We start from the raw sequence: 18,430 nt of genomic DNA, 5'->3' as shown, positions 1-18,430 counted from the left end.
AACTTTTATTGTACCCTACCCTGAAACCGTTGCGATGAAGGGAAGAAGGTAGACATTTTAAAGAACTGAAACAAACCAATAAGGCTGTTGTCTTCCTGCCCTGATTTTGCACTTTGTAGATCTGGATCATCTGGATCAGTGTTTCCCAAACTTTGGTCCCCAGCTGTTACTGGACTACAACTCCCATGATCCCTAGCTTGCAGGACCAGTGGTCAAGGATGATGGTAACTGTAGTCTAAAAACAGCTGGAGGCCCAAGTTTGGGAAACACTGATCTGGATGAAATTGATCAGCCCCCCCACACACCCGATGTTTGGTACTAGCCTGCTGGATCAGGCCAAAAGGGGACCAGTTTGGTTCCCACAGAAGCCCACAAGCAAGTCTCAAGCATTTCCCCCTCCTGTGGTTTCCAGCAACTGATATTCAGAAGCCTTGCTGCCTCTGACTGTGGAGGGCAGAGCATAGCCATTTTGGCTAGTAGTTGTTATCATGTGGACATGCTGGTTGGGGCTGGAGCGAGCTGTAGTCCCAAAACATCTGGAGACCACCAGGCTGGGGAAGGCCAGCCTTCCCCAAAGAAGATCTTTGCTAGATCTTTGGACCAATCTAGTGGTGCTCATTCTGACAGGTTTGCTTTTTTAATAGGACCTCTGCGCCTTTAAACTCCCATGTTGCAAGCAGAAATTCAGCAAATGAGGTGCTTCCTAGGCCTGGGGAGAACTTCAGCTGCTGTGTTTCTGCTGGCTATACAATTTCTACCGGTAGAGAGACCACACCAAAAGGAGAGCGACTCTGGCTTTGGGAGCATTGTTCTATATCACCGTACATCGCCCTGATATTTGACGAGAGGGTGGTGTATCTAAATACTTCAATAAATAAATAAATACACGGGGCAAAGGGCGAGAGAGGAAGGTTTCTGTGGCCTGCCTGCCTTGTTTTCTTACTTTACGTGCAGGGGGCACCCCGATATGTTTTGGTAATCGGGAACCATCAGATCAAGAAATGTGGTGCAGATGGGCATCCCCCATGCACCCTGGTCCCCAAAACTCCACTGTCCACACTTTTGCCATACAGAAAAGTCACAGGAGATATCTCCCGAGTGCTTTTGAATAGCTCGTCTCTTCCTCCAAAGGTGCAGGACTCTCCTTCTTGGGAGGTTTTTAAGCAGAGGTTGGATGTCCCATCTGTCAGAGATTCTTTAGTTGTGATGCCTGCATTGCAAGGGGTTGGACTAGATGACTCTTGGGGGCTCCCTTCCAACTCCACAGTTCTATGATTCTACACCCTTGTGCAAATTAATTGAAACAATGAATTTAGTAGTTTATTGTACAAAACTCACATATACATGTACAAAACTCACATTAGTAACGGATGTGACCTCTGCTATTTTTAAGCAGCATTTGAACATGGTTTGGCATGGAGTCTACTAGTTTCAAACAGTCACTGTTGATTTTCGGATCCCTGGACCACACTTGAATTCACACCTGAATGAGCTTCTCCATAGTTGTACAGTCTACAGCATGAGGGCGACTTTTGCATATAGCCCACAAATTCTCAATGGGATTTACGTCCGGGGAATTCCCTGGCTAATCAAGTACCTGTATTTGCTGCTCTGTCATGAATTTCTTCACCACTTTCAATGTGTGACAGGGGGCTAGGTCCTGCTGCAATATCCCTGTACCATCAGGATACCTCTTTTCCAGCTCTGGAATAACTCTCTTTCATAGAACCTCAATATATTGTGGCGAGCGCATCATTCCTTCTATGGGCTGCAGGCATCCAACACCATAATGATCAACTGACTTTTCATGTTTGTTTTGAGTACAAGATTACGAGTAAGATAGAAAACATGCTTTGTTTCAATTAATATGCACAATGATGGATGATTGTTAAGTCACTCTGGGAATTGTAGCTCCCAGGATTCTAATAACTCCCAGCACCCTTAACAAAGGACAGTGCCCAGACTTCTTGGGAGGAAGCCCCCCAAAAATTGGTATGACGGAGCAAGCTTGTTTTCTACTTCTCCTCTGGGCAGGACCCGAACCAAGGGATTCAAATTACAAGAAGGAAGGTAAAGGTAAAGGGACCCCTGATCATTAGGTCCAGTTGTGACCGACTCTGGGGTTGCGGCGCTCATCTCGCTTTATTGGCCGAGGGAGCCGGTGTACAGCTTCCAGGTCATGTGGCCAGCATGACTAAGCCGCTTCTGGCGAACCAGAGCAGCACACGGAAACGCCGTTTACCTTCCCGCCGGAGTGGTACCTATTTATCTACTTGCACTTTGACGTGCTTTCGAACTGCTAGGTTGGCAGGAGCAGGGACCGAGCAACGGGAGCTCACCCCGTCACGGGGATTTGAACTGCCGACCTTCTGATCGGCAAGTCCTAGGCTCTGTGGTTTAACCCACAGCGCCACCTGCATCCCTTCAAGAAGGGAGAGTCCGACTAAATATTAGGAAATGCTTTCAGATGGTAAAAGCTGTTTGACAGTGGAACAGACTCCCTCTAAAGTTGGTGGCCTTCATTGGACAGTTTTAAACAGAGTTTGGATGGCCATCTGTCAGGGATTCTTTGCGCTAGTGCTCTACTGGAGTGGCAAATGAATTCAGTGAAGTTCTGTTCCTCACTGCCAATCATTTAGAAGAGGAAGAGGAAGGCGGAAACCATAGTGAAAGTGGCAAAGGTTCTCTTCTGCTCAGTAAAACTGACACAGCTTATCCATTTCACCAGATTTTTTATTTTTATTTGCTGCAGAGATTACGACAGCCTTGTCAGTTTTATCACTGCTTTAAAAAAAGTGGGGGTGAGACAAGTAATTCTTGCTATGGTAATAGACAGCTGTTGTTAGAGTTAGGCAGTCCCTAACTACCCTCAGGCTTAGTATCTGAAAGACATCACACAAAGGAAAGTTGATTGGGAGGGGGGAGGAGAAAAGGAAAAAGACTAAGACAATAGTTCTTAATCAAAGAGATGGGCGTGATATCACACTGCACCTGCAAAGGAAGGAAGGGAGAATCGGGAGTACTCATGGAGCCTGCTCACAATTTCCTCTCCCCCCCTTTGAAATTGAATCACCTATTTGTCATGGTGACACCAGGTGATTGACAGGTGGGCACACACATATTCATAGTCCTCTCCTCCTCTTGAGTCCAACCCTGGTCTTTTTCTTTTTCTGCACTCCCTTCCACCACAGAGCCCTGGAGACGGAGGTTAATTGGGAGAGGGGAAGAGAGCAGACTCTGCAGAGACTGTATGCTCTAATTTGCAGCTGGCTCGTGCTAGGATGAAGCCTGCAAGTTGCAGGTGTTCCAGATAGAAAGATTAGATAGATAGACAGACAGATGATGATGATAGATAGATAGATAGATAGATAGATGATAGATGATAGATAGATATAGATGATAGATAGATAGATAGATAGATAGATGATAGATAGATAGATAGATGATAGATAGATAGATAGATAGATGATAGATAGATAGATAGATAGATAGATAGATAGATAGATAGATAGAGGTAGAGGTACCCCTGCCCATACGGGCCAGTCGTGTCTGACTCTAGGGTTGTGCGCCCATCTCACTTAAGAGGCCAGGGGCCAGCGCTGTCCGGAGACACTTCCGGGTCACGTGGCCAGCGTGACGAAGCTGCTCTGGCGAGCCAGCACCAGTGCCGCACACGGAAACGCCGTTTACCTTCCCACTATAAAGCGGTACCTATTTATCTACTTGCACTTAAGGGTGCTTTTGAACTGCTAGGTTGGCAGGCGCTGGGACCGAGCGACGGGAGCGCACCCCGCCGCGCGGATTCGAACCGCCGACCATACGATCGGCAAGTCCTAGGCGCTGAGGTTTTACCCACAGCGCCACCCGCGTCCCAGATAGATAGATAGACAGATAGATAGATGATTGATAGATAGATAGATAGATAGATAGATAGATGATAGATAGATAGATGATAGATAGATAGATAGATAGATAGATAGATAGATAGATAGATAGATAGATATCCACCTGGAGATTCAAGCCCTCACCTGTCACCAGGAGAGGGCTAGGCAAACCTGGAGACTTCAGGTCCCTTCTCATGGTCAGGCAACCCTACATGCCGATGGTCCTATATAGTAGCAGGCTATCTGTGTTGTTTAGGCAGAAGCCAAAGCAATCCAGGGCAACTCAACTGGCCAGGGTGTTCTAACTAATTAACGTCTCATGGTTCTCTCAAAGGATCTTGGGAACTGAGTGTGTCAACTAGTTTGGGGCTCAGTATGCTTGTCTACAAAATGGGTCTAATGATCTACCTCTTCACATCCTTTCAAATGAGACTCTGGGCTCTGAGTGGTGCGGGCGCCTTCTCTGCAACATGCAGGTCTGTGGGGATCTGTCCTCATGCTTTTTGCTGTAATAAAAGAGATCCGGCATCTTGGTTTTCCAGCTCACCTCGCTTGAGAGCAGCCCAGAACTGCGGCGTGTCGACTCTAGCAGAAAATCAAGGAACTTCAACAAGCAGCCCAGCACCGGGGATTACTACAAGCACCTGGGCAGTGGTGGTAGCGTGGGAGAGCAAACCGGGAACAACCGCAGGATGGCACACAGTGAGGAGGTGAGCCACTAGGGAATACTGCTTCCTTCTGGCCAGCTGCTGTTCCTCTCTAGCCATTCTGAGTAACAGCCAATTGCTGGTCGGGGACAGGCGGAGAGTGTGTGGTCCTTGTCAAGGCTCTTTGCAGAGCATAGGCCTTCCGACAACAGTCAGAGGTAGAGACAGTGGGTTGCCCCAGACTGAAAACAGACACAGCCTTCTTAAAAATGGTTTATATATTGCTTGCATTTATAGCCCACCTTTCTCTCTAAGGAGCTGTAAGCGGCATACATGGTTCTCTCTTTCTCTCCTTGTTTAATCCCCACAACAACCCTGTGATGTAGGTGAGGCTAAGAGGCAGTGCAAGGCCCCCAAGGTCACTTCCAGTGAACTTCATGTCCAAATGAGGATTTGAACCCTGGTCTCTCCCAGGACTAGGTCCAACACACTAACCACTACACCACGCTGTCGGTCTGATCACAGTAGGTTTATGCGACAAACCATGACTCAAACACTAGGTCCAATCTGCCTGGCCCCTCCTCTGTTGCTTCAGATAGTTCATCCACTTTCAAAAACATTTTTTTAAACACACTTAAATGCATATACAACCAGCTCCCCCAAATTCGCAGTTATTTTCTAGCATAGTTGCAAAACTGTTCCCGCGATTGCTTCAAGACCAAGGTGTGTTGGTGAAGTCACACATGCTAGCCAGTAGGTGCTGACTTCTCCCTGATGGGCTGCAAACATGCAAAATCAGCCTCTCCCCCTTTCATGGTGCAGCAGCTGGTGAGGTGGACCAAGAAACAGTAAGCAGGCAGAGCAAAAGACCAGCTGCCCTCCTCCCCAGCTGTCTCTGGCAGACACCTGCCTCCTTTTTGACCACAGTGGCTATTTTCTGCTTTCTACCCCACCTCACTGCCCCTCTCTGGAAGAAGACGCCTGTATTTGCGGGGAAGTCACCTCCACTGCTCTCAAATGATGTATCCACCTGCATCTTGGCTGCAGGTGGGTCAAGGTGGGACTTGAGCTGCATATCTCTGTGCCAGCTTGTCTGCCCTACTTCTGTGGAAGTTGACAAAGGTGGGTTGGTGAGGTCACACATACTAGCCAGTAGGTGCTGGCTTCTCTGTTGAAATCCAGGCTTTGATCCTCCCCAAGGAGGGCCATCCTCTGAGTGGGGGTTGAGTCATAAAACCTAAGAAGACCCCTGTTGGATCAGGCCAATGGCCCATCCACTCCAGCACCCTGTTCTCACAGTGGCCAACCAGGTGCCCACTATGGCAGGACCAGAGCACAAGAGCCCTTTCCCCTCCTATGGCTTCCCAAAACTGGTATTCAGAAGCTCTGGAGGCAGAGCACAGTCGTTGTAGCTAGTAGTTGCAGCTGTTCTTGGTGAGGGCACTGATTTTATCTGTCTCTCATTCCCCCTTCCCATACTTCTGTTGCCGCCGCTGCTATTGTTGTCAATTTCCTTCTCAGGCTTCCCTTCTGTCCAACGACAACGTGCAAAACGGGAGCCCAGCAGAGAACAAGCCTTCCGGGGAGATGCCTCCCCCTCCTCCTCCCCCACCCCTCCCCGAGGGCGTCTGCCCCCCACCGCCACCCCCTCCATTGCCAACAGAGAACCACCCTCCATCCACCAGCCAGCGGCGATCATCTTCCTCCACTGGAAGTAAGTCAGACAGCGACTTTCCCGTCTGACAGGCGTATCAGCCCCTATTGGCTGTGATAGCTATGTGAAGCTTCCATGTTTGCCTCTGAACCAAAATTGCCAAGGAGCAAAAGTGGGAGGTGGGTATTGCCCTGTTTCTGAGCTTCCCAGAAACACCTGGTTGGACAGTGTGGGAAACCAAAGATCCATGTGACAGCCACGAGAACAAATTATTTTTAAAAATAATAATTTAAAGCCAAATTGGGACGCAGGAGATAGAAGCGTGAATCAGAGTAGTTGATCAACAAGAACAAAGTCCAGCAGGTCAAAAGCCCTGCTTGACCATTTAAAATAATAATAATAATCCCCAATGTTTTTATGGGTCCAAACAGGCTTGGGAACACCCAGAGCTCAGAGTTCCACTGCTTCTGCTTCATGGTGACTGTGGGTCACAGGCTAGTGTGTGTTTTACAGCTTCCCCGCTTTCCCTGTCCTCTCCCTGCAGTCTCAAAGTCCACCAGATTCTACACCAAACTGTCAAATGGAAGCAAATTGTAGCTTTAAAAATGTCAGCATGACTCGGATGTTTCGTGTTCTTGTCTAAAATTCCAAGAAGACCTGGAACTGTCGGACAACAGAGGGTGTTGAGGCAAAAAATATATAGCCATGAATCTCCTTTGGGGGCTGCAGGTAGATTATTATTTTTTTGGTCGGAGGAGGCAGAAGGAAGCGGTTATCTCGACGTACCTTTATCCAAACTCCACCCCTTCGACTTAGCCCTGCCTTTTCCTCTCACTTGCCCCGGGTGACAGATTTCTGGCTCCCACCCCCAAGGACCTGCTGTGTTGGCCGTCCCCACCCCCCACCCCACCCCAGAGCTTTGCACCAGCCTGTTCCATGAGCAATGGCTGCTTTTCCCAGGAAGGATTTCTCCACTTGTAAGCCATGAAGAGTAAGTCCAGTGAGCCTTTTTGCCATATCTCTGACTGTACCTATTTAATACGCTTGTGTTGTGTAGCTTCCTTGCTTCAGAGCCCTAATTTGTGTGGGGTTGAGCTTTCTTGAGGACTAGTCACACTCACTGTGTGCATGCCAGACTACAGTTGAAAAAATTCTGGGGACCCATACTTAGCCTACGAAATTTGTCTAATTTTGCATAAAATTAGACAATTGTTTTCCTGCCATGGGGTGTGGTTAAGAGGCTCCCAGGGCCCTGATTCTGTATCTGCGACCCCAAGGAACCTTATTCAGCTGCTTGCCTCTGGATTCTGAGGTTTCCGAAGTTCCCCACATACTTCCGAATACAGCTCCACAACCCAAGGGACTAGAAACTTGGCAAGAAGGTGTTTAACGTTTTTTAAAAAATGAATTTGAATGCTAAGGGGTTGTTGTTTTCCTGCGCTTCTGCAGAATTGTGCCCCTTGCCATACATATTTTGGGCAGGCTGTAGGCTTCCCAACTTATTGGAGGGTGGATCTCGCAATCTTACTACAAGCGGTTAATATCTGAGTAGTGAGATGTCCATAAGACATCTTATACACATGTATAAGGAAGTGTCCCAGATGGTGAAGAAACAGTGACTATCATAATTTTGAGCATTTATATCAATTACATTCTCACAATAATTCTCGAAACACCCTTTTAGGTCAGGGGAAATTACTACTCTAAGGAAGACAGACAGACAGGGATTTCCCCCCCTAAAGAGGGTAATCAGAGTATGGCTGGTGCAGGTATACTGTAGGAAGGAAGGATAGTAACTTGTATAGGTGTATTATTTTAATAATTTCCATGGACTTCACCATGTGGGCGGTTCTCTAAACTTGCTCAGAGGCACCCTTTTCCCTCTGTCCCCCTTGCAAGTCTCGAGGCATACTATTTGACAGGATTTTGGGAATCCCATGTTATGCTGATGAAGAACTCAGGCTCAGTGTCTTATATTTGGACATTTTGGGAGCAAATGGGAGCCTTTTTTTTTTTAGTAAAACCAAAATTTCTTGAGGAAGTATGGGCCCCTGAGAAAGTGGTTGCTTTCCCTTGGAAATGGCCAGTTGTAAACTTAAATGGAAAGAGCTATTCACCTCTTCCAAGAGGGGAAAGAACTGGCTATTGAACTAGATTGTCAGCACTCTTGCAAAACTACAATTCCCAGGATTCCTTGGGGGAAGTCATGAGGGCTGAACTGGTGCAAAACCCATGCGCTATCTTGTAGTTCAGAAACGTTCTCCCTCCCACTCTCTGCTTTTAAATACATCTGCAGTTGCCTCCCTTAGCAAAGGCTTTAGCTCCTTAAAATATTGATGGAGGCTTAATCCTCAGGCTTTTGTGTTGGGTGCTTACCTGTCACCACACCCCATGCCAAGCCTACATTATTTAGTACAAATTGAGTCTGGCAATGCATCCGGATTGTGGGATGCAAATGGCAATAAGGGCGTTAGAGCCTCAGTTTACGGACGTACACACCGAATCTCTGTCTCTATATCCTGACTGAGAAACACACACGGAAGCTTGTTTCTAAAAGACTATGTTGCTCCATCAGGCTGAGCCATTCCCTACAGCAGCCTGCCAAATGCCTCTAGGAAACTCATATGCTTCTGCTTCCCTGACTCACCCAGAGATGCGACAGGCAACTTCCTCAAGGCAAATGGTTGCCTTCTCTCGGCTTCAATCAGTCAGGATATAGAGATGCTCTACCACCAAACTGTGGCCTTTCCTCCAAAGACCAAGTGTGGGCGGGAAGGGTACTGGGAATTGTTGTTGCTATGGGAGCCTAGGACCACTATTCCCAGAATGCTTTGCTCAGCACCCAGAACAGCTATGAAACAGGGAGGAAGCTGGTTTGCATTTCAAACCATGCTACAAACATCATACAAGTCTCTCGGTAAACGCTGTTGATCCCCAGAGGCTTCACACAGAAGCACAGTCCTCGGAGTAACGGATCGCGCCTCAGAGACAATTGCTCGTTTTCTTCCTCTGCAGAAATGGCCAAGCCCGATTACTTTGTCTCCCCAAAGCAACTGCAGTTTTTGTTTTGCCTCAGTGTGCCTCCCAGAATCTGCACAGCCTCATGCTATTTAAATACGTTTTGGGAAATTTCTGACCGCGTGCTCCTTGCAAAATCCCGGTGCAGGGAAAAAGTCACGGTGGCTTTCCGTGATGCAAGGATATGATAAGTCACTATTGATGTGAGAGCTGTCTTCAAATATCTGATGGGCTGTCACAGAGAAGGTGGAGCAAGCTTGCCATCTGCTGCTCCAGAGGGGAGGACCCAGACCATGGCTTTGATTGACAAGGAAGGAGACGCCAGCTAAATATTAGGAAGAACTTTCTGGTGGTAAGAGCTGCTTGACCGTGGAACAGACTCCCTTGGAAGGGGGTCAGTTCTCCTTTGTTGGAGGTTTTTAAGCAGAGGTTGGATGACCACCTGTTAGGGGTGATTCCTTCATTGAATGTGGTTGGACTAGATGATCCTTGGGTTTCCCTTCCAATTCCACAATCCTGCAGTCCATTTAAAAAAAGCTTATGTGGAAATGGGATGAACTGAACTTTAGAAATGAGAAAAAAGAGAGGGGCTGAAATAGACACATCCTGCCCTCCCTTAGAAATTTTTTAAGAGACATTGGATAGCCAACTATATGCATGTCCCCTGGCTATAAAGTATTCAAAGATAAGAAGTTAACATCTTACATTAAAAACCTGACAGTACCAAACCATCGAAGGCTTTTCACCAAAGCCAGACTAAGCGTCTTTCCTTCTGCAGTGTTGGATGGCAGGTTGAGAGGAGTTCCCTACCAGGACAGACTTTGCTCATGTGCTCAAGACATCGATTCCATAAAACATATTTTGTTGCACTGTGCAAAATATGAGCAAGCCAGGGCTGATCTGATATTACCCTTGCTGCTACCTTTCTCGGGAAAATCAGAGGCTCACTATGTCAGGTTCCTATTGGAAGACCAGACAAACGCTAGAACATTAGCAGTGGCAAAGTTTTTATGGGTGGTTGCAAGAACCAGTGATCCCTATATTGTGAACAAAATGCTTGTTTAACCTGGAGGTAGGCTGTATGAATTGTGTATTGCTTTGTAACGATTTGTTGGGTCTCTGGACTGTAATAAAGGTTGATGATGAGATAAGAAGGAGGAAAGGGTGCTGTGGCAACCAGCGTCAGCCGCAGTGGTCCCCATTATTTGCACGATACTGGGCCTTTTCACCTGCTGCCCTCACCTGCTGCCACTACCTGGGGGCCCATGGGCTGCGAGTCCCCAGACCTCAGCCCCAAAACTCAGGGGCTACGTTTCCACCAGAGCCGAGGGCAGAAGCTCGCTGTGGATCAGAGCAGTGCTTATTCTCCTGGGAATGCCTTGTCCCCTCTGCAGTCTCTCTTACTAGTTCACCCCTCCCCAACCCCAATTGTCCTGTGCCCGCCGCCCCTCTGCTGGAGGAGGCACACAGGGCTCCTTTTGTTTGTGCTCATATGCTCCGCATTAGCCGAGCCACGTGGACATCTATCAGGGGCCCCCAGGGGCTTATTAGCGCTTCCAATTTGGCAGCCGCTCAACACATGGCGCTTATTAGCCCTGAATCCAGGAGGATTTGGGGTCTCAAGCCGGCTCTTAATAGCATGTCGTTTTCTCAAAGTGGGCCATTAATGCCAGCAGGCTTTTTGTCTTTGCTCCCCGAGGGGAAAGGCGCTCCCAAGACCCCGTCCATTCATTCCTCCTGCCTGGAGGAGGGAGGCTGACGCCGCAGCCTTTCCTTCCGCCCTTTTCTGGTGGTACCATGGGCCCTTGCTAGGGAATTAGGAGCGACGGAGCCGCATGGCGCAGGAAGACAGATGGTGGCGCGAGGAGCCTGGGTCTTGTCTTGCCGCGCCGTCTGCTCAGGAGCGCTGGGGCTGCGCCCTGCGTGCTATGCTGACGCACACCAAACAGGGCAAGTATCCTCCTTGCAGCAGACCAGCTTTGGCAACCGCCTCCCCGCCCCCTAAGTGGGTCAGAGCACCCAGGGCAATGTTAGTGGTTCAATTTCCTGCTCCTCTGTGGTTGGTGCCAGGTGTGTGAGGTCAGGCGACAGCTGGAGCAAGCATCTAGTCCTGTGCTCCAGAATCAGAACTAGCCAGGTGAGGAGGCGATGCAACCCAACGGGACTAAATAGCTCCCAAAATGGGATTTTCATTAGCCCAGATCAGTGCTATTCTGGGTCCCCCTGGGAAGATGGGAGGGGCTGGCACCTGGCTAACGCAGCCCTGGCCTTCCCCTGGCCTCCTTTATCCCTTCTTAACCTCTACCTGTCTGATTCCTTGCACCTGAACGCTGGATGGGTCGCATCAGGAAAAGGTGAGGCGCCATTGCGGGCTTCAGAGGAGGGGTGCGTGGTCTGCTGGGAGGACCCAATCAAGAGGATATTCTGCCTAAATGTTAGGAAGAACTCCCTGATGGTGAGAGCTGTTGGACAGTGGAAGGGGCTCCCTCGGAAGGTGGTTGGAGGTTTTCAAGCAGAGGCTGGGTGGCCATTTGCCAGGGATTCCTTAGCTGCGATTCCTGCACTTGAAGGGGGGTTGGACTAGATGACCCTTGGCACCCTTTCCAACTGCACAAGTCTACCTGTCTTTGAAGTGTCGGGCACCCTGTTTGCATCCTGCACGCTTCAGTCTGTGGGCTTCCTTTTCCATGTGAGTCGTCTCGGTTTGGGATGCCGTGGAACTGGTTGGAGGTGTCGGCATGTTTCGGTTCTTCCCCGAACGACAGCAAAGCTGGCTTTTTGTGGTGATGTCGTGGGACACCTCTGCCCACTCAACTTTTCCCCCACTGGCTTTGAACATGGTGTAGTGATTAGCTTGCCGTTGCTTTGAATGTTTCCAGCTTCCACCGAGATGGGATTACCATGTGTGTCCCAGGCTCGCCGGGGCTCTTAAGGACATCATCGCCCCCGCATTGCATATTTTTTATGTTCCAAGGCGGTTCCTTCAAATACACAGAGCATAGGTGTGGTCCTCTTGACTCCAGGGGTTTTTTTTTGGGGGGGGGATCATTTGCAGAGCTCCTGGTAGAGCTCCTTAAGAAGCCGGGTGGAAGCAGTAGAGCTCTGTCTGGTGAGCGATGTCACACAAATGAAGACGCCAAATTCTCCTGCCAGTGACTGGAAATGCTCAACTCACTTGCTGTGGACCATGATTAACTCCGAGGCAGCCTAACTGGGGGAGGGGGAGGCATGGGCTTGAGCAATTACCCAGAGAGCTCTCGATTGGCAGAATTGTTTGATCTTCCAGCTCCAACCATTGATCCTCTTTCTTACAAAGATAATGTGAAAAATGTCTCTTGGGTGAGGTTGCAATTAGGTGAGGCAACAGGTCACAGATCTCCAGGTGTTTTATATAAATAATAGTAGTAGTAGTAACTATGTGGGGGTGGAATATGATGAGGATCTTTTTTCTGGCCATGTACTTTTTCTGGAGAAAATGCCCCCCCTCCCCATTATCTTCAAAACCTTGCCAGAGACTGCAGGCAGGGGAACTGTATGCATGAATAGGTGGGGGAGAGGTTAGGTTTTGTTTGTTTGCAGGAGAAATTCCCTCGTTTTCTCAACCCCAATGCAAACTGAAATTTCCACTCCACCGAATTTTGCGATGCATTTATCTGGCCAGGTGATACATGCAAAAATGCATGTGTTCGGAAAAATAACATACATACAAGAATGCAACGTATCTGGGGAAATGGCTTGCAATGATGTCTATGCTAGCCAAAGCTGCATACAAAAATGGGTTTTGTTAGAAGAAATCCACAGTAAAATGCCAGTAATTGTTTTTGGGGTGTTGTTGGTTTTATAATGCAAATTGCTGTGGAAATAGGAGCTGAGTTGGAGGAATGAGAAACTCAGAGAACTGAAATTAAAAGGATCTGTCGTTCCTAGGATGAATGCTCCCCTGTTGTTGTTTTTTTTAAAAAATACATCCGCATGGAAAACTAGCAAGTCAGAGAGGAGGAGATGTGGGCAGTTTATTGCAGACAGGTTTGGAGGGGAAGAATCCACATGACAACGGCCTCATCAAAATGCCACGCTGTATTTTCTACCCCCATGTTTAATCTGGATCAACTCTTTTTGGGGTTTATTGGTTTGTTTTACTGATCGGATTTTCCTCGGAAACAGTAAATCCGGATTAAATGGGGAAATATTGTGTGGTGGCATTGTGGCGTAGATGCTGCACAGAAACCTTGCAAATGTATGAACAGCAGCAAGGTCATGATCAACCAACACATGGAAGTGGCTTGGGTTTCATGTAAGCCCTAGGTCAGGGGTCAGCAAACTTTTTCAGCAGGGGGGCAGTCCACTGTCCCTCAGACCTTGTGGGGGGCCGGACTATATTATGAAAAAAAATAATGAACTAATTCCTATGCCCCACAAATAACCCAGAGATGCATTTTAAATAAAAGGACACATTCTACTCATGTAAAAACACACTGATTCCCGGACCATCCATGGGCCGGATTTAGAAGGTGATTGGGCCAGATCCGGACAAACTGAATTTAAGAAACGAGAAAGTGAGAGGGGCTGAAATTGACGCACCCTCCCCTTCACCCTCTGTTTCAGGCACCAAGTCGTTCAACATGATGTCCCCGACCGGTGACAACGCAGAGCTGCTGGCAGAAATCAAAGCCGGGAAGAGTCTGAAACCTACACCCCAGAGCAAGGGCTTCACCACCATCTTCTCGGGCTCTGGCCAGACAGCCACCAACGTAGGTGACGGACTGGGTTGCCTGCCTGTCTGCCAACCACGTTCCTCCTTATCCTCCTTAGAAGTGCGAGTGGGGGGAGGGCAGAGGCCCCAAAGAGGCTTTTGGAGCAGGATCAACTCTTTGTAATTAGAAGCAGGGAAGCTGATTGGCTGCTGTGTGTGTGTGTGTGTGTGTGTGTGTGTGTCTGTCTGTGCAGGGAGAGAGAGAGAGAGAGAGGGAGGGAGAGAGAGAGAGAGGAGTCTTCTGGAGCTCACTTCAACAGCATTGCCTTTGTTGTTTAAGAAGCGAAGGGGATGTGGGGGTGGGCAGCAGATGGGGGTTATCAGTGGGGTCCTTAAGCTTTTACTAATGCAAAAACAAGGCTGGTTTTTTTGGCAGGGAGGATTCCTCACTCCAGCTGCAGGGAATTCTGCCCCACGCGGCTGCACTCTTGCAAACTGTTCCCAGCAGTAATAATAATAATAATTTATTGTTTATACCCTGCACATCCGGCTGGGTTTCCCCAGCCACTCTGGGCAGAAAGCACATTCCAAAATCCATCTTGAGACAATACCTCAAGCCTGCCAAAATGTCCCTAAACGGTAAGTATCTAAAGAGAAGAGCTCAAATGGCTGTAGGTGTCCTGTCCCCACCCCATGTATGGCATGCTTTTTTTTCTTATAGGAGGCACATGGGCACTCCATAACCACAGGTATATTGGGGCCTGTTGAATTTTTCAACTTCCAATTCCAAAAATGAGGATGGACAAAGAAGTTGTAACATGACTTGGGAATTCAAAAGATATTTTAGTTAAATTGACATAATTTGGTTTTGCTTGGTAAATAACTACAGAAAAATATTGACTCGTCCGATTATTTGTGTGTGTGCGTGTGAAAAAATGTGTGTAAAATGGCATGGAAATGATTAAAAATGATTGCCAAGTGCCTGCAGTCATATATATATATATATATATATATATATATATATATATATATATGCCTGAACATAAGTGGAAGTGGCAAGATGAGAGAAGAAGCCTTGCAGAATATAAGCAGAGAAGAAGGAAACAGGATACTTCAGAACTGTCAAATGAAATGATTTTCTCTGCTGGTGAAAATGAAGAACGAATAGCTAGTGCCCAAGATTGAAATTACGGACGTTATGAATGGACATTAGGAAAACCAAGCACGCCTTCTACGTCTAATAAAAAAACAAGAGTATAATACATTAGAAATACATGATGTTGCCATGCAGAGCATCAGATATGGTGCTGGCCTGCATGCCGCAGCTTCCATCACCACTGCCACCTTTATGGATGCTGGCTTGATCACTGAAGAAGACAACAAAATGCGTGTTTGATCACAATAAAGCCAGTCAGGTCCGAGAAAAAGGTTTGAAATTGTTGGATCAGGAATCCTATTATCTTTGTCAGAAAGGTGAAACTGATTATTTGATGGCTGTAAAGTTACAACTAAAGTTATGCTGAAAGCGTAACTTTTATGCCCTTTAAAATTGTGGGGAGGGAGGTATTGAGTTTTTGTTGTTTTTATTTTGATTATGTATTTTGTGGTTTTATGTTCTGATTTTATTCTGTGACCTGCCCTGAGACCTGCGAGTATAGGGCGGTATATAAACTAGAAGAAGAAGATGAAGAACAAGAAGAAGAAAGCATATAATTCAGATCAGTAGTTCCCTAGCATCATCACAGAACAACATTATTCTGTGTGCAGTGAACTGGGTGGAAGAGAATATCTACCACTTCGCTCCGGAGAAAGGCTCAAACCAGCTGAAGTTATTGCTAATCATCTTGTAGGTTTCGTGAAGAAGGGCCTGCAGGCCATTGGAGATGATTCTACAAAAGACTTGGCTGGGAGGCCAAACCGATGGATCCAAATTGCACTAAAGGAGATCCTGTCAAAACATCAAGAAGAGGTTTCTGGGGAATGGGGCAGAACCAGTGGCTGGGAGGGTGGTACCATGGGTCAAGCTTGGTCGTCAGATGATCTAGTTGGTTTGTGCCCTCCACATCAAGGAGTTACCCCTGCGACACTTGATCACAGCCCTTGATGGGAAGACCTTGTCTAACAGCGAGCAGACGGGTAGCATTGGCAAGATACTAGACGCAACAACAGACCTTGACATTGATCCTTTGCCAAACTCTCACTTCGCTGAGTGACAATGTCGTAAAGAATCTGTCTACTGATTAGGTGTATGGGTGTTGGATCACACAGGCCATAAGGACAGGGCAACCTCCCACGGATCTGGCCCTACTTGAAATTGGTCCAGTGAGCTGTTCTAGGAGGTGGTTAGCAACAGCAAATAGGCTTTGTCACTTATGGGTTTCAGAACAGGGCTATTGTCCATTTTTCTTTGTGACAATGTTCTTGTTTTATCTTGTTTTGGTAGACCGCTGTTTTACACACAAGCGGTGTATCCGTTTTATGAAATAAGTAAGTGCAAACCGAACTCTTGTCCCTAACTCTCGGCTCCTTTTCACCCCACCCAACTCCAGGTCGAGGCTCCTGCATCTTCCCCTTCCCCTACTAGGACACCGACCCCTCCGTCCACCCCGGATGCGCCTCCCGCGCCCAGACCGGCGGCCTCCCCGGAGCCAGTGGTCAACGGCTCCTCGCTGTCGCCCTCCTCGTCAGCTGCGGCTGGCCAGGTGGACATTGAGGCCCTGATCCCCACCCACGATGAGCAGGGGAGACCCATCCCGGAGTGGAAGCGCCAGGTGATGGTCCGTAAGCTGCAGGTGAAGATCCAGGAAGAGGAAGAGCAGAGGCGCAAGGTAGGAAGCGTGGGGGGGGCATGGGGGTGGTCAGCATGGCGTGGTGCTGCGTGCCCTGGTCTTGTCACCTGTGTTTGCTGTGAGGCTCCCTCTGAGGAAAGCATCAACCCTTGGCCCCACGGCCTCAAGACCCCCTTCAAGTGCTGCTGAACTCACCCCTGACCATTGGGCTAAACTGTCCGGGGCTTGATGAGAGTCCCAACAGCATGGACACCGGGCTGAGGAAGGCTGCTCAGTCCACTAGCTCTTTCTGGATTCTCCTCCCCTTCCTGATCTACCGTTCTCCAGCCCAGAGTGGGTTTCTTGGGAGGAATCACCCCCACCCACCCCTGGGGACTGCCTTCTCCTGGGTCAGATCATTTTGATCCACCAAGCTCTGTACAGTGGTACCTCAGGTTACAGACGCTTCCGGTTACAGGCTCCACTAATCCAGAAATAGTACTTCAGGTTAAGAACTTTGCTTCAGGATGAGAACAGAAATCGCGTGGCGGCGGCGCAGCGGCAGCAGGAGGCCCCATTAGCTAAAGTGGTGCTTCAGGTTAAGAACAGTTTCAGGTTAAGAACAGACCTCCAGAACGAATTAAGTTCTTAACCCGAGGTACCACTGTATTGCCTCAGCTAGCTGGCAGGAACCTTTGAAAATTACTTAGGAAGCTGCCCTAATGTTACTTTAGAACAAGGAGAGGCTCACCTGTGGTCCTTCCAATACAGTATTGATGTTTGGGTTTTCTAAATTTGTTTTATTTCACGAGGTTTGTGCATCGCTTGGTTGTGAGGGGGAAATATCAAAAGGGCTTTACAGGAGGAATAAGGCAATGGCACAGAAGAACAGCTATCTAAACTGTTCAGAAAATGAAATCAATGATAAGCTAGAAATGGATTAAAATATAATTGTTGTTACTACTCCTACTATTATTATTACCATTTCTATTTATTTATCCATTTATCCCGCCTTTCCTCCAAAGAAAGTGCAGAATTCTGGGTTTCTGCCAATAACAACCATAACAAAAATTCTACTGGGTTGGTCCAAAGATCAATCTAGTTTAGTCTTTTACAACCTAATGCTCTCCAAATGTTTTCAGCACAGTTATGCTGGCTGGAACTGCGAATTAAAATGTTTGGGAGGGGCAGTTTTATTTTATTATGATTTCTTTATTGCATTTATATCCCAGCAATTTCTCCAAGGGGCTCAAGGTGACATAGGTGGTTTCCCCCTTCCTCATTAAATCCCCACAGCAACCCTGTGAGGTAGGTTAGGCTGAGAGACAATGACTGGCCCACGGTCACCCAGCGAGCTTCATGGCTGAGTGGGGATTTGAACCCTGGTCTCTCCCAGGTCCTAGTCCAACGCACTAACCCCTACACCACCACTGGCTCTAGATAACTGAAAGGACTCCGATTATGATCACAACATTCATTGGAATAACTTGCTTCAGTGGCCAGATTTGGCCCATCCATCTGGCTCGGACACTCTGTCAAAGGCAAGCAATGCCGGCTGCAATCTAATCTGTTGCACCAGCTAAGGGGGGGTAAGGACTTGTGATGAGCAGACATCCCCCTCCGCTGCAGAGCGACAACAGCATTGTTCTGCCACCTGGGCAGGTTCATGTGCTTCCTGCAGGGGCCTAGGGACAATTCCTGCACCGGTTCGATTTCCCTGCTCCTCCCTGCCGGGCCAGTTTGAGCTGTGGGTGCACCAGTTGCTG

At 48.0% G+C, this 18,430-nt stretch overlaps 1 protein-coding gene across 2 annotated transcripts in view; it reads left to right on the top strand.

The window, feature by feature from the left end:
- ESPN (espin) overlaps window positions 1–18,430 on the top strand; it is a 110,688-nt gene that overhangs the window by 75,787 nt on the left and 16,471 nt on the right. For both annotated transcript variants that reach the window (XM_083628621.1, XM_083628620.1), the window contains exons 8-11: window positions 4,427–4,594; window positions 6,053–6,245; window positions 13,809–13,954; window positions 16,446–16,724. In XM_083628621.1, coding sequence (XP_083484747.1) covers window positions 4,427–4,594; window positions 6,053–6,245; window positions 13,809–13,954; window positions 16,446–16,724 — 786 coding nt within the window. The remainder of the gene's footprint in view (window positions 1–4,426; window positions 4,595–6,052; window positions 6,246–13,808; window positions 13,955–16,445; window positions 16,725–18,430) is intronic.

The sequence above is a fragment of the Podarcis filfolensis genome (genome assembly GCF_964270895.1).
Source record: "Podarcis filfolensis genome assembly, chromosome: 8".
Classification (NCBI taxonomy): Eukaryota; Metazoa; Chordata; class Lepidosauria; order Squamata; family Lacertidae; genus Podarcis; species Podarcis filfolensis.
The sequence above is the reverse complement of the archived record's forward strand: the minus strand, read 5'-3'. Positions and strand labels throughout refer to the sequence as shown.